General features: G+C 38.1%; 1 protein-coding gene across 2 annotated transcripts in view; it reads left to right on the forward strand.

Moving 5' to 3' along the window:
* The window catches only part of PPP1R12A (protein phosphatase 1 regulatory subunit 12A), a 208,000-nt gene that overhangs the window by 122,930 nt on the left and 59,220 nt on the right, over nucleotides 1–25,850 (forward strand). For both annotated transcript variants that reach the window (XM_037885953.2, XM_037885960.2), the window contains exons 5-11: nucleotides 2,593–2,737; nucleotides 9,565–9,639; nucleotides 10,058–10,146; nucleotides 10,294–10,451; nucleotides 14,873–15,000; nucleotides 21,298–21,513; nucleotides 22,502–22,596. In XM_037885953.2, coding sequence (XP_037741881.1) covers nucleotides 2,593–2,737; nucleotides 9,565–9,639; nucleotides 10,058–10,146; nucleotides 10,294–10,451; nucleotides 14,873–15,000; nucleotides 21,298–21,513; nucleotides 22,502–22,596 — 906 coding nt within the window. The remainder of the gene's footprint in view (nucleotides 1–2,592; nucleotides 2,738–9,564; nucleotides 9,640–10,057; nucleotides 10,147–10,293; nucleotides 10,452–14,872; nucleotides 15,001–21,297; nucleotides 21,514–22,501; nucleotides 22,597–25,850) is intronic.

Here is a 25,850-nt window from a genome sequence, read left to right on the forward strand (position 1 = left end):
TAAAAGATGTATCATTATCAAAAGAACTCAATTTTTTTCTTGCAAACATTCAGACTTCTCTTATCCTCTAATTCAGTGGTGCCCAATCTTATTATACAGGATGGCCACATAAACCTAAGCACAACATTTGTGTGGGCCAAACAGATTCTACATATTTTAATAAAATTTAAAGTCACCTGTATGGATTTATATTTTAAGCTCATCTTGTGTTCAGAAATATACAGATCTCATTTTGGGACCAATAGTTTTAGAAATCTTGAAGAAAATATATGGAATAAAATAAATATTGTATAGTCCTAGAGGATAAGATAAAACAGATTCAGGTTAAAAAAAAAAAAAGACATCAATATTTTTATCATAAGGAAAGCAGTTAGTTCACATGCCTTATCAATATTTTTTAAATAGAAATGTGAATGACAACATGAATTTGAGATTTTGTATTCATTTAATTAAAACTTGACAGATAGTGAATCCCTAATGCAAGTCCCTGTTTTTAGGGTGTTTGAAATATCTGCTTTATGCACCAAGGTGAATTGTGTATTCACAGGGCTTTGGAGTTTGTTTTTCTTAAAGTTACTAATTGACTACTTTTAAATTTAAAATTTCTGCTGTCCATTGAGACTACAGTATATATTCTGTAAATTTATAGTTTTGAAATGCATGAAGAGGACTCTCCAAGAACCTAGCTGCTTATATTTTGTACCATTGATCTGTCTACCTCTGACATACCTATTCTGAAAGGAAGTGAAATCCCTTCTCTTTAATTGTAATGAAAATGCCTAGGCCCTGGTTTTCACTAAGGTGGCTTATGCACCACTCTGGCAATGTAAATTGGCCTTAAAGTGAGTATAAATGTACTTTACTGCTCCTGCACTGGCAGAGCAGTAAGGTACCTTAAAGTGAACATAAATGAGTGTCCCTCAATGAATAAACTTCACTACTTCTGACATTGTAAAGCCTTGTCTACGTAGGGAAATTGACCTGCAGAACTATAGCAGTATAACTGTATTGTGATATCTATGCTGTTATAACTCCCCATTGGGGACAGTCCATTCTGAAATAAGTGATTTTTTTCGTATAGCAGAACAATATAAACTATACTGAAAAAATCACTTTTCATTCCAGAACAGTGACATAATTACACTGTTGTAGTTGTGCCAGTTTCTCCATGTAGACATGCCCTTATATTAGACTTCTTTGCAGTAAGAAGATTCTATGCTATGTGCATAATTTTGGAACCATGACTTATATTAAGATATCTCTACACATGAACAGTTGATCTTCTGGTTGATAAAAATATATATTTAGTATGCAGACTCAAAGTGTATACCTGCCAAATATTCTTGTTTGTTAGCTTACTTAAATGCCATGTAATCTTAACTAAATTATTAACTCAGAGTACTTTGCAACTAAATATTCTCCCCCATCCTACACTCCCAACATGGATTGTTAAATGTTGCTTTAGGAAAAAACCCTAATATACTTTCAATAGGAAAAAAAAGAGGTTTTTGTTCAGGTAATACCTTGATATCTGCAGCCAAATAGTGTTTGCCAGCCTTGTTTTTTAAGAGCCATTATTTATGGAAATTATGTTGGATAAATAATTATTTTTTTTCTCCAAATATGCTAACTACCTTTCGCAGGTTTATGATACATTTATACCCTTCCTCGTGTGTACAAACGAATGGTTCTTCAACAGCTAGACCGTGTCTCTGCATCGATCCATTTAAAAGTTGAATCGTTGGAAGATGCTACTGTTAGAACACTTGACACTTTCGTTAATCTTGTGGTGTATATGATCTCTCTTGCACTTGCTCACACACAGACTCTCACACCCATATTCCTAAGGAATCATTCTGGGAAGTACTGGCTGATTGTTTTTGGTTCTTGAACTATGAAATCAGTGATGCTGAACTTAAGCTGAAGGAAGAAAAGGAGTACTTGTGGCAGCTTAGAGACTAACAAATTTATTAGACCATAAGCTTTCGTGAGCTCCAGCTCACTTCATCGGATGGGACATTGTTGATTTGAGAGGTCCCGCACTCTCTGAGAAGAGCTTCACTGATTCATCTAAGCACTATTCTGCCACAGCACTAGCCATGTGTGATCTTAAAGGGATGAATGACATCAGCTCAAAAAATTAATTCAAAAATAGTTTCAGGTAGTTTACCTGTAACAAGGTGTGTCTGATAATTTTTGAGCTTTTACAGTCATATTGTCCTAATTAAAAAAAGCGCTTCTGTCCCCTGTTCCTGTGTAAAAGACTCTCGCCAAGAGGGAGAACTGTCTGATGATATATAAAATGTTAAATGCATGTGGACAAAACAGACTGGAAAAACAAACTTCTGAATTTCTTTGTTGTAGTAATCCTGGGAATAGTAATGATAAGATTGAAAATATTTCTTGGGAAGATATGATTTATTTTTTTTAATTGAGTGTTACTTTTAACATAGACTTACCATTACCTCTGTGTGTGAGAAGTGAATTGAAGGCAAGAAAAATTTAAAACTGTTTAAAATAATTTATCACTTAGTGGCAGTTTAATTATTACTGTCAGTGGTATTCTAGATCTAATTCTTCTAATTCCTTTAGGCTTTTAATACAGGCTGGCTATGATGTAAATATTAAAGATTATGATGGCTGGACACCACTTCATGCTGCTGCTCACTGGGGTAAAGAAGAAGCATGTCGAATTTTAGTGGAAAACCTGTGTGATACGGAGACTGTCAACAAAGTGGTAGGATTTTTATGTAATCCTTGTCAAGATGCAAAGTTCTGATCTCTAAAGTGACTTTAGAAGCCAGGGTAAGAACAGTAGTAATAATGTGCCATTCCTGTACATGGCACTTTCTGTAATGCATGTTTTGCGAGAACCAGCATGTTTGTGTGTTCAGATTTTTTTTTTAATTTTTTGTTTTCTAAATTGACTTGTAGATGGCTGACTCAACTTTGTACTGAGTTTTCAACAATTGCCCCATATGCTCTACTATTTTTCTTTGAAAATTAAATTTGAAATAAAACTAGTGAGAACCTATGCTGTGGTAGAATTTTTCTGAATGTTTAGGATTAAATAAAATAAGGCCTTTCAATTTTTGTTATCTAATGTTACTCAGTTTCTTACTTCCTGGACATTTTCTTAACTTTTTTTGGTTCATCATAACTCAGCAGCTTTGCTTGAACCCCAGATTGGCTTTAATATGTTTCACCTAGGTGAATGCTGGTGTCTTTGATTAGCATTGGGCTGCGGGATGGCAAAATTAACTATTAAAAGCAATTTCTTCTTGTATTATGTGCACTGAAGTGTTAACACTGTGTGCTGCTTTTGTGTACTTGGGAAACATAGCAGACAGCTTTGGGCTTACTAAATGATGTATCAATCTGTAGCTTCATGCTTTCTTGCTGCAGGTTCTCAGCTCTTCTGTTGGGCAGAGCTTAGGAACTGTGGACTTCCTTAACTCTGCAGCGGACCTTCTTCCCCCAAAATCCAAACATTCCTTGAAGTTTATAAGCTTTGCAAGGACTGAAATTGTTGTTGCAGGTCCATAGGGCCTGAGGCTATGGTTGCTTCCCTTGTTCTACCTGGACCCTGAACCACTTCTACTCTTCAGTGCCTGTAGTGCATGTGAATTTTCCTGCACATCTTTTAAGGTGTATGGGGATTCATTCACCAAGCCCTTCCTTAATTTTTTAAAAAATCATTTAAGAAGTTTTTAGGCATAAAACTTAAACTAGAACTAAGTTTGTAAATATCTATAATTTATATGAGAAGGAAACCACTTAAGGGTAAACATTGTAGTTTATCTCAAAAATCAGACTTTATGCCCAGAAGTTTAGGTTAGACTTAGAGAGTCAAAACATTAAGAAGGATGAACTTGCCTTTTAAAAAACTTTCTGCTCCTTTATAAATACGCACAGAACCACTGAAAACCAGAAGATAACACTGTACTCAGACAACATATTTCAGTTGCATCAGAAAGTCAGAAATTGATTTAACTGAGCTCTATTAATGTATGTTCTTAAATTTGCCCCTGAAACTTAGTTCATTTACCAAGTGGGTCCTTAGACTTTTTTGTGGACTGGAGGTGCACGTGGTGGTGGTGGTATTCTGGAGAACTGTCCCAGAGGAAACTTGGATATTTTTAGTCAAACTGAGGCAAGAAAGGACGGAGGAGAGGCAGACAAGAGAAGCTGAGCAGTGGTGGCTGGAGACATGGGCTTACCTGTGCAGCTGAGAGATTCCATCTGTAACTTTGCAAAATACCCAATCAGTGGCTTGGCTTTCAGAGATGCTGAGTACCCACAGCTCATTTGAAATTAATCTGAGTTGTGGGTGCTGAGCAGCTACTGAGGACCAAGGCACTTTTATTTAGGTGCCTAGCTTCAGATATTTGGCATGATGGACTGTGTGTGGATTGAAGGCATTTCAACAAATACTTTTATTGCAAAGTCATTTTACTTGAGGAAAATAAGCCTATATCAATAGTTCTTGAAAATCAAACATTTACTTGGGTGTTTTACATTAGGCAGACAGGCTTGAAAACGTTGGCCTTACTTTGCATATAAATGTACATTGAATATTTTAGTGATTATGGAAAACTTTTATTTGTAGAGTGCTGTAAGTGTAGAGCCCACAGATGATGGTTCCAGGTGAGGGAGTACATCAACAGAAAGTTATACAACTACTTCTCTGAAATCAGCTTTCTGGCCTGCTTTTATCTTTGAAGTGGTCAAGCAAATTGTGACCCAGATCAACATGTTATCTCTTAACACGCTCCTGATAGAATAGCTTTGTGTAAGGACTTCCATAGGGATTTTCACAAATACTGTAGCCTTGTTACTTATGGGCACTTGTCAAGCTTTAAATTTCCATTTGGTAAGCTTTAAGTTTCCTTCACAAAACAGAGATGAGTCAATCAAATGTAGCTGAATTTGATCTAAGCTTTATCAGGATCCAGTGAAAAATGTGTTTGCAGACAGTATGAACAGTCCTCTTCTGCCCCCACCTCCCCCCCCAAATTCTTGAAGTTGTCTTGTTTCATTCAGTGTAGGTAGTCATCTAAGCCTTTTTTCACCCTTGGACACTTCTTTTAAAAAGTTGGAGAAGGTCTTTTCATTGAAGTTTTCCATATAGAGGCTTGTGGCTGCAGGTTGAGACTGTACCCTACATTTCTTACATCCTCCCACCCCTAAATCCATGTGGTATGCTGAACGCTTTTGAGAATCTGAAATTATTTGTCAGCTGCCGAAATGAGTAAGCTGCAGAATGAACTCCCACAAGCTTCCCTAGTCAGCCTCTACTGAATATACTATATATTATGTTTAGATGCACTCCCCTTTCCCCTCTCGTTGGAGCCACCCAGAATCCATTCTTGCCATTGCAGAGCAGCTGGGGGACATGGATTATACACACAAACTAATAGGTCTTCTGCATCTTTAATGTTTGATATTTAGCTATGCTGGATATTTTTGCTAAAATGATCAGCAAGAAGTGTGTTTACAGTTCTAATATATAAATGGTTCAGTTTCAGAGTTAATGTCATTGAGATAAATGGTGCAGTTTACACTCTGAAAGTGACTATTTCAGGCTTTTTGTCTGTAAACTGACACTGCTTGGAGGCTGCAGGCACACACCCAAAAGATTCCACAGAAACTGAATGATGACAACTGGGTTGTAGGAAGCATAGGGGACCACATGTTGCCTGGCTTACAGTTGTGCAGCACACATCTAAGCTGTATCGAAGAGAGAGAACCCTTTCCAGTCTTGGGTTTGCTTAAAATAGCCTTCACAATGTAAATGGGTGCATAGTTGTCTTTATTTGGCTACCAGTCTGATTGAAACAATAAAGACAAGTATGAACTCCTCTCCTTTATCTTAATGAGCTGTTAAATCTGAAGCTGTTATGATCATTTTTAAATGCCAACACTGCTGATTTTTTAATTGCTGATTTTTGTACCAAAACATAATTTGGGTCATTTGTCCGGTACAAACAGGATGTGTTTACGCCAAGCAAGGAGGAAACAGTTGGTCACACGTTGTTTGCTTGAAAGGAGTTAGTCGTTGTCCTTACTTTGCCACACTTAAGTGCATCTGCAACTATACTGTTTTTGGCGTAGCTTTGCTGTATCTGCCCAGCTTGCTGTGGTTTCTACCAGTGCATCTGGGACTTCATGTAGTTTCAGAGCACTGTTGTTGGAAACAGGGGCCTTTGGTTCCAAGTACAAATCAATGGATAATGGGACGACTTGAGGAGGACAGTGTGTATTGGTGCCTTTCAGGTATTCCTGTGGGCTGGAGAAAGGGAATTGTTGAAGTCCGCACCAGTTTAGCCAGACCTGAAGATGGAATCTTGTGCACTGTAACTCCCTGATGCAACCAGTAGTTGCAATGACTGTTTTGTGTGGATGCAAGACATTGCAAGATGGTGGCATTCCAACCAACCAACAGATTTACTTAGTGAAGACAGGCTTAAATCTGCATATTTATCTATTTGTTTATTTGTTCATAATCTGTTTGCGTGAATGCATATTTTATAGGAATCAGATTGTGAGTTTTAAAACTGAATATATTTACATATTCTCTTGGTTGGGGTGGACAACCAAACAGTGTTTTATTTCTGATTTTTAAAAACTAATGTGAAAAAAGAATACAGGGCTATCAGCTAACAAGTGTTGGTTGCCTGTGGTGTGCTTTGTAGGGGATTTATAGGACATATGGGGTGTTTTGTTTTTTTTAATAAAACTTCTTCCAGCAAAATGGATAAATGTGCAACACAATAAAATCCGTAGACAAGAGGATGGGCAAAAGTAAACCTACTTCAGTTTCTGAATCTACTGTAATCCGTGACAGTTGTGGCCTGTTTTAGATCCTAGCAGTAACCACTGGCTAGCTGAGCTTTGTTTATTTGATAGAGTAGTTTTCAACGTAAAATTGCATACACCATTGCTATGAGGTACGTAAGTATTACTACCACTATTTTACAACAGGCAAAATTAAAGCAGAGTAGTTATGCCCTGCTAAAGCTACAGTAAGTAGGGAGAAACTCTAATAGTAATGAATGTTTTGGTTTTTGGTTAGAGGGGGGAAATGGGTTTTCATTTTGAAAAAATAGCTGTTGCAAAATCAGAATAATAGTTGAATCCAGTTTCCTCAACTACTATTATTCATATTGGAACAACTGTTTGTCACTACAGGATGGCAGGATCATGAACTGTTCACAATATTAAATAGTCAGCATTACATCTAAAAGACTATAGCTCTGCAGTTACATTGAGCATAAGCAGAGCTGGCTTTGATTGACTTGCAGCATGTTACTGTTACAGAGAATGTCTTCCTAAAGAATGAGCTTTTGGCATTCTGTAAATTTGTACCAGAGAGACTCCTGGCAGAGCTGATCAGGGCATCATTACTATGTTTGGTCAATTTCTCTCTGAAAAATTCCTTTTCTGCAGTGAACAACAACAGACTGACAGGTGTTCATTTTAACTGGTTTTTTTAGACGAGATGAGTCAGAACACGTCTCAGATACAGATTATCTGGAGAGAAAAAATGCTTCATAGCTTTTATATTTTTATTAAAATTGCTTATTACCAAAAAATTTAAAAATGATTCACTTGATGTAAATATTACCTTGAGCTATGCCCTTTTTAAAAAGAAGGTGCCCCTGCAAGGTTATATAAGTGACTAAGGGTGTGTCTTACAATCTAATGACATGCCTTGATGGTTGTGAAGCATGAAACCAAAGGAGGATCATTAATCCATAATACCCCTAAAGTATATTACTGTAGTTTGAAAACCATTAATTCAAAAGGACAACATCAGATATGAGAGAACATTTGAGATTAAGAAATTTAGGTATAAGATTATTTTTACCAAAATACCCCTTATCAGTTAATATTAAGACTTACAGTAACTATTTTAAGAAAACATATTCATTTTAAAGTAAAAGGAGTGTTTTATATTATGAACAACAGAAAAAAAAATTCCTTTCCCTCTCAGCATCTTTTCAGACAGCCTTGGGGAAGATTGTAGAAACAGTATGAAGTGAGCTGTAGCTCACGAAAGCTTATGCTCAGATAAATTTGTTAGTCTCTAAGGTGCACATGTACTCCTTTTCTTTTTGCGAATACAGACTAACACGGCTGCTACTCTGAAATAAAATAAAAAAGTAACCTGATAATTCAGATAACATTGTTAATAGTATTACATAAAAAATACATGAAAGAATGTTATGGTTGCAAAGTCAAGCACTCAAAAGTTAGAAAACATCAGAATGAAGGATAACAGAAGGAGCTATTGTAAGAAAATTCTCAGCCTCACGGCCCTGGACAAAAACCTGCTCATTAGACAGAATTTTCAGAGAATTTAGCTGCCAAATTCTAAAAATTGTCTACTGAGCATGTGTGAACTGAGTTTTTCAGAGGCTCAGAGCTTGGCCAAATTTGGGTGAATTTTTATGGGGACAGCAAACAGCACATCCTTGAAACCCAGGTGATCCCCCGTCAAATGTCAAGTCCTTGCTCCAAAGCATTTATGCACTAGTTTCTCAATTAAACAGTTTGTAAGAAACTTTTTAACATGGCTAAACAACATTTCGCCCAATCTTGTTTGAAGAAATAGCTGAGCAGCTAAATGCTGAAATTCTCCAAAAGTTTTCAGCTTAAGGCAGACACTTAGAGTAAATTTCAGCCCAAATGGTTAAAGTTTGTAAACTCATAGGCAACTGAAAACTGGTTCTTATAAGGGAAAGTGTCAGGCAACCTTAACTATAGGCAGTGTTACCTGCACTGCTTTTATCTGTTTACATGGTGCAAGATAATTTTTTTTAACTTTATGATCCATGGACCTATGAGAATTAGGAAGTTGCAGGTTTCAGAGTAGCAACCTGTTAGTCTGTATCCGCAAAAAGAACAGGAGTATTTGTGGCACCTTAGAGACTAACCAATTTATTAGAGCATAAGCTTTCATTGGCTACAGCCCACTTTATTGGATGCATAGAATGGAACATATAATAAGAAGAGGGGGGGTGTGTGTGTATATATGTATATATACACATACATACAGAGAAGGTGGAAAGTTGCAGATGTCTTTAGCTAAATGAAATTGGCATCCATTCCCCATATATCACTGAGCTGATCATCCTACTCACACCCAACCTTTCCTGAGCACCATATAACAAGCAGCTATTAGGATGACTCTCTTAACTGTTTAAAACCCATTCAGGCTCAGAGTAAGATAAGTGTCTTTCAAACACTTTTTTTTTTTTAACTGGGTTCATGGCATTACAGAATTTAAAATTCTACTACAATAAAATCTTTTTTCCCATGGAGAAATGCTTTTCTGAGCATGTATATTTTCCTGTTCATTTCCGCTTCAGGTAGAAGTGGATTTGCAAAAATCTGCTGAATCACTGCTAGGCAGGTGGAATGCTACCAATTTTGTGATGAGATCTAGCTCATACTTACAGTTGTACGTCTTATTACACGATCATGTGACGAGTTTAGATATCTGTTTTTTAAATCCTACTTTATAATTATGATGTATCACATTTTTCCCTTCCACACCAGGGTCAGACAGCATTTGATGTAGCAGATGAAGATATTCTAGGATATTTAGAAGAATTACAAAAGAAGCAAAATCTGGTAGGCTTTTTAGAGAGTGTGCGCTGTCTCTCTCTCTATGTATTATGGTGCGTGTGTGTTTATATACAAGCTATAACTAATTCCGATTAGTATATGGAATTAACCTTCAGGTTTGACTTGAGGTGCTTAACTGCCCTTCTGTGCCATCTTCCTTGTTCTGTTTGGTCAGTGAAGTTGATCTGAAAATCTTGAAAGGAAAAGTGATGTTTTTTAGGCAAAGCTTTCACTGTATTTAACTACCCAAGGCAAATGCTGTATACAGTTATTTGGCAAATGCTTGTTTGGGGCGTGCTGTGTTGTAAAATAGAGGATTTCTTATATTCTGCAGAAGATGGTATCTTTTAATAACATTTTTATTAAATATGTGTAATTTATACCATTCTATCAATTTAATTGCATCATTTTATATGTCTTAAAGATTCATAGTGAAAAACAGGAAAAGAAATCTCCCTTAATTGAATCTACAGCCAACATGGATAATAATCAGTCACAAAAGCCATTTAAAAAGTAAGTAAATAATTAAGATGTTCCTGGTGAGGAAAATAACTTCATAAACTTTCACAAATACTAAGTACTTATTTGGCTGGTTGGTTTTACTGAAGTTAAGAATAGATATTCTATTTTTTTATTTAAAATTAATATTTTTGGTTCCAGCAAAGAAACTTTGATTATTGAGCAAGAAAAGAATGCATCTAGTATTGAGTCTCTGGAGCAAGAGAAAGCAGATGAGGAAGAAGAGGGAAAGAAGGATGAATCCAGCTGCTCAAGTGAAGAGGATGAGGAAGAAGACTCAGAATCTGAAGCTGAAACAGGTAAATAATTTTGGAAATGTATCTTTGGTTTAGGATGTTGATTCAATTAAACTCACTATACTGGGCTTATATGATAACGGGAATTAATCATTGTAGCTTCTTGATTCCACTTTTCATTTCATTTCCTGATGGCCACTTTCTAGTGTCAATAAATTTTTAAGAGTTTTTAAACAAGTTTAAATCTAAATCCCCATTTATAAACACAAAATGTAATTCATATGAAATTTTTTGCAATGAGCTATATTCTTGTATTTATGGCAGTGATTGGAATTGAAACTCTTAATTCAGTAATTTGATTAAAAATACTGATTATAAATCGCTAATCAGAGAAGAATACAAGGAAGCAGAGATCTCAAATAACATACCTAAAAAGGATTTGAAATAGGGAGGAAACAAAGGAAAAGACAGAAATAAGACCTCTGTGAGTAGAGTTCTTTGCTCACCATCCTAATGCCTTACATTATGAAGTATTGGAAAAGAAAACATCCTCATGTGTTCTGTTATCTTGGAACAGACTCTGACAAATGCAGTGGATAATTCTGTCTCAGATATTGACAGATTAAAGAGACCTGTGTTTCGGATTGATTATTAGTATACTGGAATAAATGGGGTTTAAAAAAGTATTATTTTTGGTGGTAGCTCAACATCTGCTTCACATACAACTTCAGCTCAAGATTAATAGTACTCAAAAGAGTTTAGATTCATTTGTAGAGAAACTGGTGCTACAGCAGACTTGTTTAAAAATCTAAGTTGGATGCCATTGTTCAGACTTCTCTTTACACTCCTAGATTGGAGCAAATGTTCAACATTTTGTGCACGTGTGCGTATGTGTACAAGTACACAGGGCTGTAACAATATTTAAAAGAGTAACACAAATATAGTGTGTATCGGGGGTGGAGGGGAATTGGGAAGCACACAGCTTTCTAGCATCCTCTTCCTAAACCCAGCCCACCCCAAATGTCCATCAAAATTTGCCACCTCTTCTCATGCCACCACCAAATTGCATAGTAGCTCTAATCGCCGTACAACCTTTCTCTCCTGTGTCTCTGTCTATGTATGTTGATATTGGAAAAACAATGCTGTTGTTGCCTGTTTGGATAACTACCTTCCCATCTGCATGTGGCTGCTCTAGGGACTGCCCCTTGAGTTGGGGAGAGGAGAAGTTGGTTAGTCTATGTGGGTGATCAAGCAATTTCAGAGGAGTTACCAGCTGCTTTCCCAACTGCCCCTTTTTCCCTGCAGGCAGATCAAATGGGGAGCTTTTCTCTGTCACCATACATAAGCAGTGGTACTTAAATCACCACCTGGGCCTCCACGTATATGCAGTGTTTTACGCCTGCATGTGGTGTTAGGTGAATGTGTAAATACATTGCTTAAACTTGTGTTCTGTATGATATAAAAGATGCTAGACAGTCTTAGACAGCTATTACTAATACAGCAATGCTTTTAATATGTAAAACAACAGAGAAATGTTTGACACAACTGTAGTTGTAAGTGCATTATATTCTAAAGAACAAATGCCTAATGGAACAAGAAATCACACAGTATTTGGAAAGAAATCTGTGGAGGGTTAAATTATTTGTTACCTAATTTAGCGGCATGCATCAAACTATCTAGAGAAATGCTTAATATATAGTTGCACTACTTAGTTTTCTATTTTTAGACTATTATCATTTTAATCCTATAAAACTATCTCTTGGGGTATGTCTGCACCACCCACCGGATCGGTGGGCAGCGATTGATCCAGCGGGGATCAATTTATCGCGTCTAGTCTAGAAAATCGATCCCTGAGCGCTCTCCTGTCGACTCCTCTACTCTAGCGCTGCGAGAGGTACAGGCACAGCAGCAGTCGACTCACTGTGGTAAAGACACCACGGTAAGTCGATCTAAATACGTAGCTGAAGTTGCGTAACGTAGATCGATCTGCCCCCACCATTGTAGACCAGAGCTTGGACACAGTGACTTGAACGTTTTTAAATGATTAAAATATCCTTGTCAGCCATCTCTGCTCATTTTAAAATATTCTGCCTTCTTACGGTTCATCCACCTGAGCTACATTTCAGCACTGGACCAATAAAAATGTTATAAATATTTGCCATAAATGAAATTTTGGGATGGGATAAGCTCCAGAACTAAATTCTTACTAGATTTTCATAGTTTTTAGGTTTTAATTAGACCATCGTCTCCTATAGATGTGTAATGATATACTGGAAAACCACTCTCAAACTTAGAGAGTCAAACATCACTTTGGTATTCCTGCATCCCTCATCTAGAATGGTTGAGGTTTGTTAAACTTAAGTCACCTTTGATCATGCAGTGATGCCTCAGTCACTGAGCTAGCTATAATGTTTCCTGAACTCCATGACTTTTCTAACTGTGTTCTCTTGATTACTAGTAGACGGTTTTGTGCCAGGAAAATTTGACTGTGACACAAGAATTAATTTTCATGTAAACTTTGGACTTTCTTTAATATAAACAAGGCTTTTATCATACTTTATTTGGCAAGCAAGAGAAGTTAGGCTTTTCCCTGAAGAGCTGCATCTCTAAATTTCAACTGCACTGTCCCTTTTTTCCCATTATTCCTCTTAATGTAGCTTTACAATGAAAATTCTCAGAAATTTAATGAAAATTCCAGCTGGATAATGTAAAGTGCTTTTCCACACAAATGTAGTGTTGCAAACTCCTGTGACTTATCACAAGTGATATGATAGTTGCTGTGTTTTCTTAAAACCTCAACTCCTGGAGGCTATCGATTTTGTGAGAATCTCTACTTTTTTTTAAAGATAAGTTTCTGTCCCTAAGGGTTGAGGGTGTAAAAAACTTAAATATGAGAATTCATGCTGTAAAGGCTAACCAGCCAGAAAATAAATAAAAACCTTACGTTTATTCATTTTTTAAGTTTCATGATTTTTGGGGTAACTTGACTCCTGATTTTTAAATTTAGTATGTATACTCACTCATATAATTAATGTGTAGTTTTATTTGCAGGCCTGCCATTCCCTCAGATAATTTCAAAAGTTGTCATGCTGCTCTATCTTTTCCTTCCCATCTCGCCCCTCCTCCCCCATACTTGAATTCCTGTGCTGCTACTTCTCTTCTTCCACATTAGATTCAAGGCTGTACTCCTCACTTATAAATCTCTCTTTAACTACTGCACCTATATCTGTTTCCATACTTCTGTCAGTTCACATGGACAATCCATATTTCTTGTCTAATTGATCTTTTTGTCAAGTGAATACAGAGTTTGTACCTTCTTTTATGTTTTTCCTATGTGTGCAAGGAGCTTTTCATGAAATACACACCATATCACATACACCAAGACCCCTCCAACCTGTAGATGTGCTCACTTTACCAGTTAAAATATGTTTTTACTAAGTGCCAGGCTTGGAAATTTGACCTGAAGCCAAGCCAGGTACTTTGCCACATGAATCACCAGCAATAAAGATTCTGCAATTGGAAGTTAATTCACTGATTAATTGCTCTCCAAGTCTGTGGTTACTCTTCGGTGCTTATAGAAGTTAAAAGTAGTTTAAACGTAGTGAATAACATATATCACTGAATTTGTATGGGGAGCAGATTGTTGGAGTCAGGAGGTACCAATTATTTAATTAATTACTTTTCATGGTAGAACCACACATTAATATTGTTCCATTGTAATTTATGCTGTACTGTATTATACCTGTTTTGTCTTTAGACTATGACCTCTTTAAAGCAAGGACCTGTTTTACTGTAGTGCAATGTACACTCATTGTACTATGTAAATAGTCTTGTATTATCTTCGAAAACTGATTCAGAGTTTTCAATCAGAATCTCTGTTTATTTGCTGAATTGCAGTATATTACTCAGTACAAGGTACTTAACCACATGTGTATCTTTAGTCCCATTAGGACAACTTGTGCTTAATTAGAGGCGTAAAGTTACACATACATGAATACGTTGCTGAATTGAGGCCTTTATTAATAAAGATAAAGAAGAATGTTGTAGTCTAGGAATAAACCGTTACAATCCTTCTGAAGGCAAACAATCCAAACCTAACAAGGATTATGTTACTCACACTGTCCAAAACTAAGTAGGCTGATTTTTTTTTTCTTCATGCATCTGAGAGCTTAACTTTTTTGAGGGGCATCAGCAAATGACTAGGGCCTGAAGCTGCAACCCAAAAGAACATGTGATTCTGACTAATGTAAATGGCAGTGCTGTATACCTAATGACTATGGGAAAAGGTCTTGTTATTTTTGACCAAGAGATACATAAAATGGATGGGGACAGAAGTAAACACTGAAGAACAGAAAATGGGATGATTAACGTATGTTAGTTGGAAGGTTTAACTAGGGTTTTAAATATTCTGAAGAAATGTGATTTCTATAAAATATGAAATCAATAAATTTACAAATGACCCATCTTAAATGTTTTATTTGCAGACAAAACCAAACCCTTGGCATCTGTAACTAATAATACAAATAACATCAGTGCACAACCAGCTTCTGTAGCTGTGACAGCATCTTCGATAACCACTGGTCAAGTGACACCTACATCACCCATTAAGAAGGTAAAACAAAATAAAATTTCTTTATATCTGTGTTTCTAGATAGTTCTATTGTCTAAGAATAAACTCTGTTGATTTTAGTGTAAAAATGTGAATTGGCTTGACTAAATGAGTTTTAGATAATACACCAAGAATAGTGGAATATTCTGTATTCTTTAGAGTATTTGCTTTCAATTTTTATAAAACTTACAGCTTTAAGTATTTTCAAAATTGAGTTTCATCATGTTTTACTGAGACTTCTACATGTATGTTACATACCTGAAGGATTTTAGTTGTTTAACAAAAAAATATCGTCCAAGAAAAAGCACCCCGTTAAACATCTTTTATTTATAAACCCACTCTACTTTTTATGGGGAGGGGGAAACTTGTTCTATTTATATCTAAACCAAGGAGACTGTAAACAAGAACCTCAAGTATGTAACTTACTGTGCCATATATGTAGTTTTATAGAAAAGCAAGTATTTGCGTTCCTGAACACTTGGACTCTTCTGAAACAATGGAAATAACAAGTAGCAATTTTAATAAAAAATTAACACATGATCATAAACCAATAAAGGACAGGAATTTTAACTAATGTTCCATATATGTAATCTAACTGAAAACACTTTTTCAAATAACCTAATTTAGTGTTTAATGTATATACATATTGGGACCATGTGTGTTCATTGTTGATAGATCCAAGGTGGTGTGTGTTGGAATCAATTAAGCTACTCATAAACCTGGATAGATGGGTAGAATGGAAATTGTGTTTGAAATTAACTTTTTGTTTTAGACATACAAGTTGCATTTTTAGACTTGTTGGAGGAGGGACTTGAGAGGAGAAATCTGCTCCGGTCCTCTGTCATGCAGCTTTCAGTCTCTTGTCAGTACTGCTCCATAGTTGAGGGAGGACTCCCATGTAGTATTTTAAATCTTGACTATTCTGTGGTTGGTTCTTCAGCTTCTGCTGTGTTTTCTGTGCCAGTTCCACAGGGTTAATGGGTTCTAAAGTCATGCAGCTGAAGTGAAAACCTCAAAATATCTCTGCTGCTTCTGCCTCCACTTTGCAAATCTGAGGTTGCCAATATCAGACAAATAAAGAAGAATTTGAAATAAAATGAAGGATATTTCTTTTTGTAGTCACAAAGTTTTGAAATGGTGAAGCAGCTTTTAAAATAACTACATTTTCAATCTTGGCCAGTCTTGATTATGTTTATCGCCAAACTCCATCAGTTACAAAAATAACAGATTTATAAAGCAGAAAGGATGTGTTTGAACATTTGAACTCTGGGAAGGAGTTCTCTAAAAATGGCTCAAGTGGTAGAGGAGACATCTCATAAACTTTTGAAATGTAATATGATGGCCCACAAAGGACCCAAACCTTTCCCTGCTGTCTCAGAACTTGTGTGAAATTATATTTGCAGCAATATGAGCTGGTCAGAACTTTGTCCTCCAATACATGTATATATGTGGTTCCCTCTCATTGGTCCTTTTGGAATGATAGACATGAGAAGTGAATGTTGTTTATTAATTAATTTTAAAAACAAGTACAGGTAAGAACTCTGCATTGAAATGGTAGGGATACGACTTTCAACATTTTATTTTAAAAGTTTTTCTTAATTTTTTTTTTAAGTGTTTGTTGAAACAAGGATAGAGGATCCCATCTCTCCCTGGGGCCCTGTCCTGGTAGGAGAATACACAGCAGCACTAACTTGGTGAATTTTCTGTTTTATATTCTTAAGTGAATTTTAAACAAAATAGAACATTCCAAGGTGTTCATTTGTCAGTCTAGAGTCATGTTTCTGTATTATACATCAACAGGCTAACCTGGCCAGCTATTTGCTTAATTCATTTTTCATATTTGGAAGTAATATGTAAGGCAGTTGTAACTTACCTCAGCAGGGACAATATGCTTCCTATGCAGAGTAAGGGGGAGTGGGTGGCCTCTGGGCTGATGGTCTCACCCTCTGTTTTCCCTGAAATCCTGTCTTAAATTTACTACAGCAAGATGGTCTTAAACATCAATAGTCAGCATTTATGTTAAAATAACCTGTTTCTTGTGCAGCTGAGGATGGCATCTAGTGTTAGCATTAGTAGTTCATGAGAGCATGTTCAGTGTGCCAGATATTTTCCAGACAGAAAAGAATGTACTGCCCGTGCCACAAAGAGTTCACAATCTAAAGAGAGGCATATAATGAGATAGATGTTAAATGGGAAAGGGTAAAACATATTGGTAGAGTGGCCATGACTTGGTCACAGCTAGCAAAAAGGTTAAATTTAACAATATACTTATTTTATTGTATGCATATTAGTATATGTCTGCTAGATTAAGAGTAGGCATGATAGGGGAGAGCCTTGAAAAGGAACTTAAGTATGATCATTTGACATAATTATTTGAAGGATGATATTTTCAGTGTGACGGTATCAGGGGTTTTTGAGACATGTGGAATTGACTTCCTCTGGCCTATGTTCACTGTTTGTGTGGATGTCTGGACTAGTGTTTTGGCCACCATTTTTCTCACTAGCAAAACTAGAGAAGTTTCAGAGTAGCAGCCATGTTAGTCTGTATTCGCAAAAAGAAAGGAGTACTTGTGGCACCTTAGAGACTAACCAATTTATTTGAGCATAAGCTTTTGTGAGCTACAGCTCACTTCATCGTTGAAGTGAGCTGTTGCTCACAAAAGCTTATGCTCAAATAAATTGGTTAGTCTCTAAGGTGCCACAAGTACTCCTTTCTTTTTGCGAAAACTAGAGAAGTTTATCTAAAGATAGTAATTTCTGAAGAGTCTGTCCCTGCATATGACTGGTATTTGAGTGTGTTAAACTCTAAAGTTGTGTCTGTCAGTCTGTCTGTCTCTCTCTATCGATCGATTGATCTATTTGACTCACTCTTATTTTCAGGCTCTTTTCCCATGTGTCTTGTGCTCTTCAAGGAAAGAGAAAAGCAGTCTTTACTGGATTAGAGTCTCAAGAGTCCAAGCACTCTTAAAAGGATTCCACTAGCTTTAATCCATAGGAGTTGCAAAGAGAAGCCTGAAACAGGAAGTATAAACTGCTGTGGCCCCAATCCTGACCCCAGTGTAGTTGGGTCATGTGTCGGAGAGCTTTTCCTAGACTTAAATGAAGGAAGATTTCTACCCTCAGGCTGCTATAGCTCTAGCATCTGCACTGCTTGTACACTGGCTGCATTGATGGGGAAGTTATTAGTGGATTCAGCATTTCTGCCCCACTTTCAAATCCTTATTCTGCAGTGCTTCTCAGGAAGACACCATAGAATTGAGTGCCATGGCGTGTGTGGGGTAGGCAACTTCTGCACATCAAACTCATCCTAGTTGCAAGAGGGCCCAACACAGCATGGGAGGAGAAGCCAATCTCTGTGGGTTGTTAGCTCTCTTTCGGAGCCTCTGTGAGTTTGGTCTCTCAAAACTTAATGGCCAGAACTTCTAGGAGGCTTCAACGATTGTATTAAGTTAGTGATACATCTTCAGGCTAGTGTCTCAAAGCATATTAAGAATTGAGATACTCTGGACGCTCCAAGAGAGTGCTCAGGATGGGGGAAGGCACAAGGACCCTCGAGCTCAGCACCTTTTTCAAGGACTGTGAGGAACTTGTGCTGCAGTAGCCTTTTCAAAGTGGATGTGTATGATGTTTGTATTACAGTATGGCCAAGAGGAGCTAATAAGGGGTTCCTTTGTTTTAGGCTGTACAAACACATAATGAAAGGCCTTTCCTACCCAAAGAACTTAAATTAGTTCTAATTAAAAAAAGAAATACAACAAGTGCATATGTCACACAATCTAAAGGATTAGGGGAGGGATCGTGAGGCTAAAAAAAAAAAGTGGGAAACGTGTGATTATATAGTGTAGTATAACATACAAGCCATGGCTATAAAGTTATATGCACAGTCAGAAGGTTTTGAATAAGTTATAATTAGGGGCTATGAATAAACAAACAAGATCTCAAGGATCCCTATGAGCTATCTACCTAGTCAGTATCAGTTAGTATTTTCCTGTAAGTGTAATGATAGAAGTGGGTCGTTAGAGAGCATTTGAAGAAGTTAGGCTTTATGAGCAGGCACTGACCCTTCTTGAAGGGAGCATGATGTTTGAGGGCTGTGCTTTAGGCACAATAGATCCCATTTTGTGCAATAATTCAACTTGCAATGTATGTTCTAGCCTCAAACCTGCTCAAATAGAGAATCCTACAAATTGCCACAGTTTCTCATGCAATGTTATCTTTTGGTAGGTAAAAGAAATTAGCTTAGCCTTTGAGATTCCATCAGTGCTTTGATAAAAGTAAATTTGAACTGGTGGATGACCAAACTGATAGTACTATGTATTGCAATGTAGTAGAATTAAACTTCCAACGTTTGGAGGGGAATGGTTCTGCTTCTAAAGTGGAGTGGTTATGTGAAAGGTGCTGGTCTAGTTTCATTTCTGAAGACCCCCATCAACTCCTTGTGTCATCTTCCTTCATAGCAATATGTGCAGTATAGTACATTCTTCTGTTACGAGAGGGGGAGAAAGGAAATAAAAAATACACTAGAGTTAAAAATAGTTGTAGGTCGCTAATCATAATGGCCAATATATTGTGTGGAATTGAGAGCATCTTTGAATGTATATATATATGTTCTGACCAAAGGTATTAGTAAAAGGTCACACTCAGATGCCAAGTCACTCTTGCTTAATCCTCTTTCTTGTGCTGCAGTCAGGGACCCATGATCATTAACTGCCTTTGGTATCTTATTCCTTTAGTTGATGAAGGCTGGATTCAGTGAGATGATGACATATTTGCAAAGTGTGTGCTGCTGGCTGATGAATAGAGTTGCACATCATTTGTGTGCCCTGTAGGGCTGGAAAGACATGGCCCTTTTGATCTCTGAAATGTAGAGAGATGCAAAGAGCAAAAAATGGGTCGGTATTGACTAAGGTGGAAAGATCAGGCACTGTGAAATATAGGCTTTTCACTGACCAACAATAATTGCTAGTTTCATAGCTGTGCTCAACTGCATTTTACCAACCAGTTGATTGGATAGGCTACTGTTAGGTGGATTTTCAGTCAGCATAGTGATGTGTGCATTGTTCACACTGTGGCCATTTGATTGATTTGCTCTTTGTCCAGCCTTCATACCCCATCCCAACACCTCTGCACTCTGCCTGCTCCAAACTTTCCATCATTCCAAGCCGCCTTCTCCTTGGACATATTCAGTCTCTTTCTCTGGCAACCATTCCAGCTTCTCTGACTTTTAGTTTCTGTTAAAATTGTCCCTCGTGATTACACAACTGTCTGAGCTGTATGACCTCCATCTTTCACAGAATTCTTGGATTTCAGGTATCTGAAGTATTTTTGTAACATAAAAGGGAGAACATTTTAAATATAACTTCAAGTTGACAGTGTATATTGAACAAATGATTAAAAACTGGAATACATTGGTCATTTTAGCTTATTCTATGCCATTATATATGGTAAGTTTTATGTTTGGGTCTACCGTGTGAAAAGTACAACAGATATACTTTCTCAAAATGTGGAATATCAGAATGTTGTAATTATCTTTGTTATATATGAAAGCTTCATTGCCTTTTGTATGTGGAAACTAAATGCATTTTTGTATCAAAATTTATCATTTCACAACATGGTCTAGTGTATTTAATAGGAACTTTTTACCAAAATATTAGAAATGTCTTGTTGCTTTTCGATATTTTGTGCTTCAAAGAAGAGTAGTGTACATGAATGAGGAATCAAGTATGTGGATTTAAAACAAAAAGCTCCTTTTTCTCTATTTCCATTCTTTCACTCTTCATCTTTGTGTCTTGTCTTAATTGGCTTTAGTATGATTTCATTCCTCCTATCATGCCTGTGGCGGAGTCAGTACATCCTGCATCATGGAGGCAGGGCTTGCGCAAAACTGGCATTGTTCTTGTGCCCAATAAGGGTGAAAAGTCTATGGTGAGGCTTTGGTGTGCACAGGATTTGTTTCAGGTTGCAACGTAACATATTTAATCAAAATGTTGATACCAGAGTTGCATGGTTTTCAATTGTGTGTAAATGTTTGTTTGCATCTCTTTATCACAGTGTGTATTATAAGTGTGGAGGGTTTTCACACTAACTTTTAGAAAAGTTGTTTTTCTTTTTGAGCCATTTGTTTCTTATGTCATTAACCTACCCAGGAAATGAATATGTATTGGTTGTCCCTTCCTCCACCAAAAAATATGTATGATAACTGGACATAGCGAAGTATTTTGAAATATCCCTAAGAAGCATGAAATACCAGCGTTAGTGTAAGTTAATGACTTTAACATAATGATGTCTTTTTGTTTACAGTTTCCAACTTCAACAACCAAGGTTTCTCCCAAAGAGGAAGAGAGAAAAGATGAATCTCCTGCCTCTTGGAGGTTAGGTCTTCGAAAGACTGGCAGCTATGGGGCACTTGCAGAGATTACAGCTTCCAAAGAAGCTCTGAAAGAAAAGGACTCTACAGGTGTTATGCGTTCAGCTTCAAGTCCCAGACTCTCTTCTTCATTAGACAACAAAGAAAAGGTAACCATTTTCAGAATATAAAACACACTTCTGAGTTCTGGCCGGTTAACTTAGTATAAATATTAGTTATGATATAAAGTGAATGTAATATGTACTCCTATAGATAGCTACATTGCAGTGGAGTTTATAATGCTCTTACAAAGTTTTACTAAAAGTCAGCTGTTAAATTGTGGCATTAAGCTGTTGCTCTTGATAGGCAGTAGAGCTGCCCTAGAAGAAATGCAGCTGTTGTGCCGTCTTTTGAAAAATGTAGGAGGCCTCTCCCTCCTCACAGAGCAGCTTCATTAGCTGTTGCAAGAGTGTATGTGCAGGGTCTTGCCACCGTTGTGAAGGCTTGCACCACTAGTCGTGCAAAGTCTTCTGCAGTGAAGGGAATGCAAGGATTGTGATAGTTTCTGTCCCTTGCTGCAGAGTGCTGGGGATGAGGACTGAAAAAGGCTCCTTATACCCCTTCATTCACATATTCTGGGGACAAAGATTAATCTTTTTTCTTTTTTAATTAAGTATTTATTAAAACTGTTACTAATTTGCCATAGATATTTGAACAAAAATAACTTCATGGTTTTGCTTGTTACAAAGTAATGTAATTCCTTTTTTCAAGTTCTAATGTCTTTGTGCATGTAGTCCTGAGTAAATATGTTTGCAGATTTTAGGAAAACACTAGAACACTTTAAACGTTAGTTATAATTTGCTGTTTTAAACCAAACCTTTGGAGACACATTAATAGAAAAACGAAAAGACGTAAAATTAAGACATTTGGGTCCTTTGAACAGTTTGCTGTTCCCAGTATGATGCTTGTTGTTCTTAACTTCTGCCTGATGCTAATTGTGCAATTTAACCTGGAATATAAATAGAGTTGGAATTGGCATAGATAATTTTGCAACTTTGACAGCAGTGCAACTAGGGACATTTGAATAGCTTTTATTATAAGTCATGACTATCTCATACAAAGCTATTCTTAACTTCTAAAAAATTTTCTGTCTTAAAGGAGAAGGATAATAAAGGAACTAGACTTGCATATGTTGCACCTACAATACCAAGACGGCTGGCCAGTACATCTGACGTTGACGAGAAAGAAAACAGGTGACTCTTGAAACTGTAACTTGCTTTTTAACAAACACACAGTTATTGGATATCAGAATCTCTTGGAAACTAGCCTCTGGACCTCCAAAAGAATGAGTTGAAACTAATGGTAAAAGCTATTTTGGATGGTGCACATGTATATTACAGTATCCCTTCTTCAATCCAAACTATTTCTGTCACTTTGATTCTTGTAACCAGGCAATATATTGCAGTCAGAAGACAACTGCTGTCTTCTTGCAGAACAGAATATTTATACATTTGCAATATGTTGCCTTCTTACAGGAACAGTGGGCAGGGATATGTGGGACAAGCACTAAATGGTTGTAATCCATAGGTCTTGTCTACTCAGGCAAAATTAATACCTGTATTTTAGCAACCAACACACTCTCTGCACTGGTAAAAAGAATTAAGTAATTTGTTATTTTAGATAAGTCTTTAGCTGTGTTTTTTAACCATCAATTTACAATAGGTTTTCATGACATCATAAAACTGGCTGATCCCTGTCCACACTAGCAGCTTGACATGCTGTAGCTGCATGTTACTGACAGCTGCTGAAATATGATTGCTGATTTTGCTGGTACAGATATTCTGGTAGTCACTTTAAAATGAATAGCATCAGGTTCTTGAAGAATAGAGTTCTGTTGGTTTTATGTGAAGTTACATGGGGGCTTTGTCTGCATGGTTGGATATTGCATACTAACCGGGGGTGATTTCTAAAGTGCACTAACGTGGCATATTAATCGGTCCATGTAGAACCTGCTGGTGTGCACTAAAGGTTCCCTAGTGGACTGTAACATAGTACTGTTTCAAACAGTACTGTGTTATCTTTAAATTATAGTGCAAGTCTAGTTTTGTGGTGAAAGCTTCAAATTTACCCAGCAAATTCACTATTAGGTTTTTTCCTCCTTAGTGAAAAACTTTAAAGTGCCAAATTACATTACATCTAGAAGTTCATCATGTAGACATTGTCTGTAATGATGTCAGGCCTCTAGAATATTTTAGTAAGTTGTTAAATGTTTTCATGTACTGAGATAGTAGTAGTAGCTACTTGAGTCCCTTCATATAAAAGCATAAGCATTTTTTATATATTTACATTGCTGTTACAAGCGCATCCTCTTTTGATTGAATCACGTCTCTAACATTTTTCTTCCAATATAAAATTTGTGGTATGTTGTAGGCTTTCTTTATTTTGTAGAGGCAAATATATTTTCCAAGGATGACTTGTGGCAACATATTTTTGTGAGTACTGTACTTGTGTTAGCCATTTTATATGTGGCTGTAGGAGTTGTAGAATTCTATCTAGCTAGACACTGGCAGGAAAAACTCTTACTGGCATTATAAAAGAAAGTTTATTGGATTTCCTTGCCTGTAGTTAGACCCATGAGAGCAGACTGATCTGACACTATAGCTGTTTAAAGCCTTTGAGGACTCTTTCCACTTCTCCCTCTCTCTGAGCTCTGCTCTTGTCTAGGAAATCATACATTAGGTGAGAAAAGCAAAAGTTCTGGTGTAGACCTGTTGGAATGGAGGATTGAAGTCGGAAGACTGATTACTCATCTAGTCTCTGTAGATCAGTAGATTAACCAGAGATCCTTCTAAACTGCCCTGCAAAAGTCTTAACAGTTTTGAGAATATAGCAGTTCAGAAGGGTCTCTGATTGGTCATATTTTCGTTTTGGAGAGAGAATGCTGAAATTACACTGTACAAAGTGATAAATCATAGTTTTCAAACCCCGTACTCTCCCGCCAATTCTTTTTATTTTGTTCATGATATCATAGTCCACACATGCATCACTGCCTTGTTTCCATCAAAATGGAAAAACATTATTTAAAGAAACTTCTGCACAGCATTTTCACTCTGCAGGCTTCCAGTAGAAGAGAGGGCTGAACTTGAATTCAAGAGCTTTCAACTCTGAGGAAGTGAAGGCTCGCTAGTACATGAGACCCCTACTGACAGGGGCAGCGAGTTATAACTCGTGGTGCCCAGGCTCCAGCAATATTCAGGGCCCAGGGGCCCAGCTCCACCAATGTTTGGGGCCAGGTCTCTCCCCTGACCCCACCTGCTGACCCCCCGCACCTTCCCCAAGTGTCCCCTGGCCCCCACTTGCTGCCCGCACTCACCTCCCCCTGCCCCAGAGCCTGCAGCTCATGCTGACTCTGCTCTGTCAGTCAGCCAGCTCCCGGCATCAACTGCTGCCGCAGGGTCCTAGTGCCCCCCATTCACTAATGGCAGGGGAGGCTGCCCTTACCGTGTCCTTCCACCCTAGCCCTGAGCCTCTCCAAGGCCCCAAACCCCTCAACCCCAAACAGAGACCTCATCCCCTCGCACCCTACTCCTCTGTCCCAGCCCTGAGCCCCTCCCACACCCCAGACTTCTCATCCTCAGCCCTCACCCCTGCACCCCCTCCTATCCCCAAATTCCCTCCCAGAGCCTGCACTCCCTCCCCCTTCCCACACACCCCCTCCCTCTGCACCGCCTCCCATCCCAAACTCCCTCCCAGAGCCTGCACCCCTCACCCCCTCCTACACCCCCACCCCCAGCCCAGAGCCTGCACCCAAACTCCGTCCCAGAGCCTGCACCCCCTCCCATCCCAAACTCCCTCCCAGAGCCTGCACCCCTCACCCCCCTACACCCCCAGCCCAGAGCTTGCACCCAAACGCCGTCCCAGAGCCTGCACCCCTCACCCCCTCCTGCATCCCCACCCCCTGCCCCAGCCTGGAGCCTACATCCACACTCTGTCCCAGAGCCTGCACCCCAGACCCCCTCCCCTACCCAAACTCTTTCCCAGAGCCTGCACCCCTTGCCGCAGCCCACAGCCTGCACCCAAACTCCATCCCAGAGCCTGGACCCCAGACCCCCTCCCATAGCCTGCACCCCTCCTGCACCCTAATCCCCAGTCCAGGGCCTGCACCCCAGACCACCTCCCCCCATCCAAACTCCCTCCCAGAGCCTTAGGCAGGTGGGGGGCAGAGTTTTTTTGGGGGGGGGGGGCGGGTTCTGGGCACTACCAAAATTTCTACAAACCTGCCACCCCTGCCTACTGATGCCCTTTTACCAGTCAGTTAGATGCCCTAACTGCCACTATGTCTGCTCCACTTCTTCCTTGACTGCAATCAGGAAATGCGTCTAAATCTGGATTTGGGCTATTTTCTTCTTGGATCCATTTTTGTCTGATTTTTGAGGTGAGGTTTAGTACTTGAGCCCTTGCCTTCATTTTGATTTGCACTTTCCTGGAACTTTGTCCTGAAAATGCT

The sequence above is a fragment of the Chelonia mydas genome, chromosome 1 (genome assembly GCF_015237465.2).
Source record: "Chelonia mydas isolate rCheMyd1 chromosome 1, rCheMyd1.pri.v2, whole genome shotgun sequence".
In the NCBI taxonomy this organism is placed as follows: Eukaryota; Metazoa; Chordata; order Testudines; family Cheloniidae; genus Chelonia; species Chelonia mydas.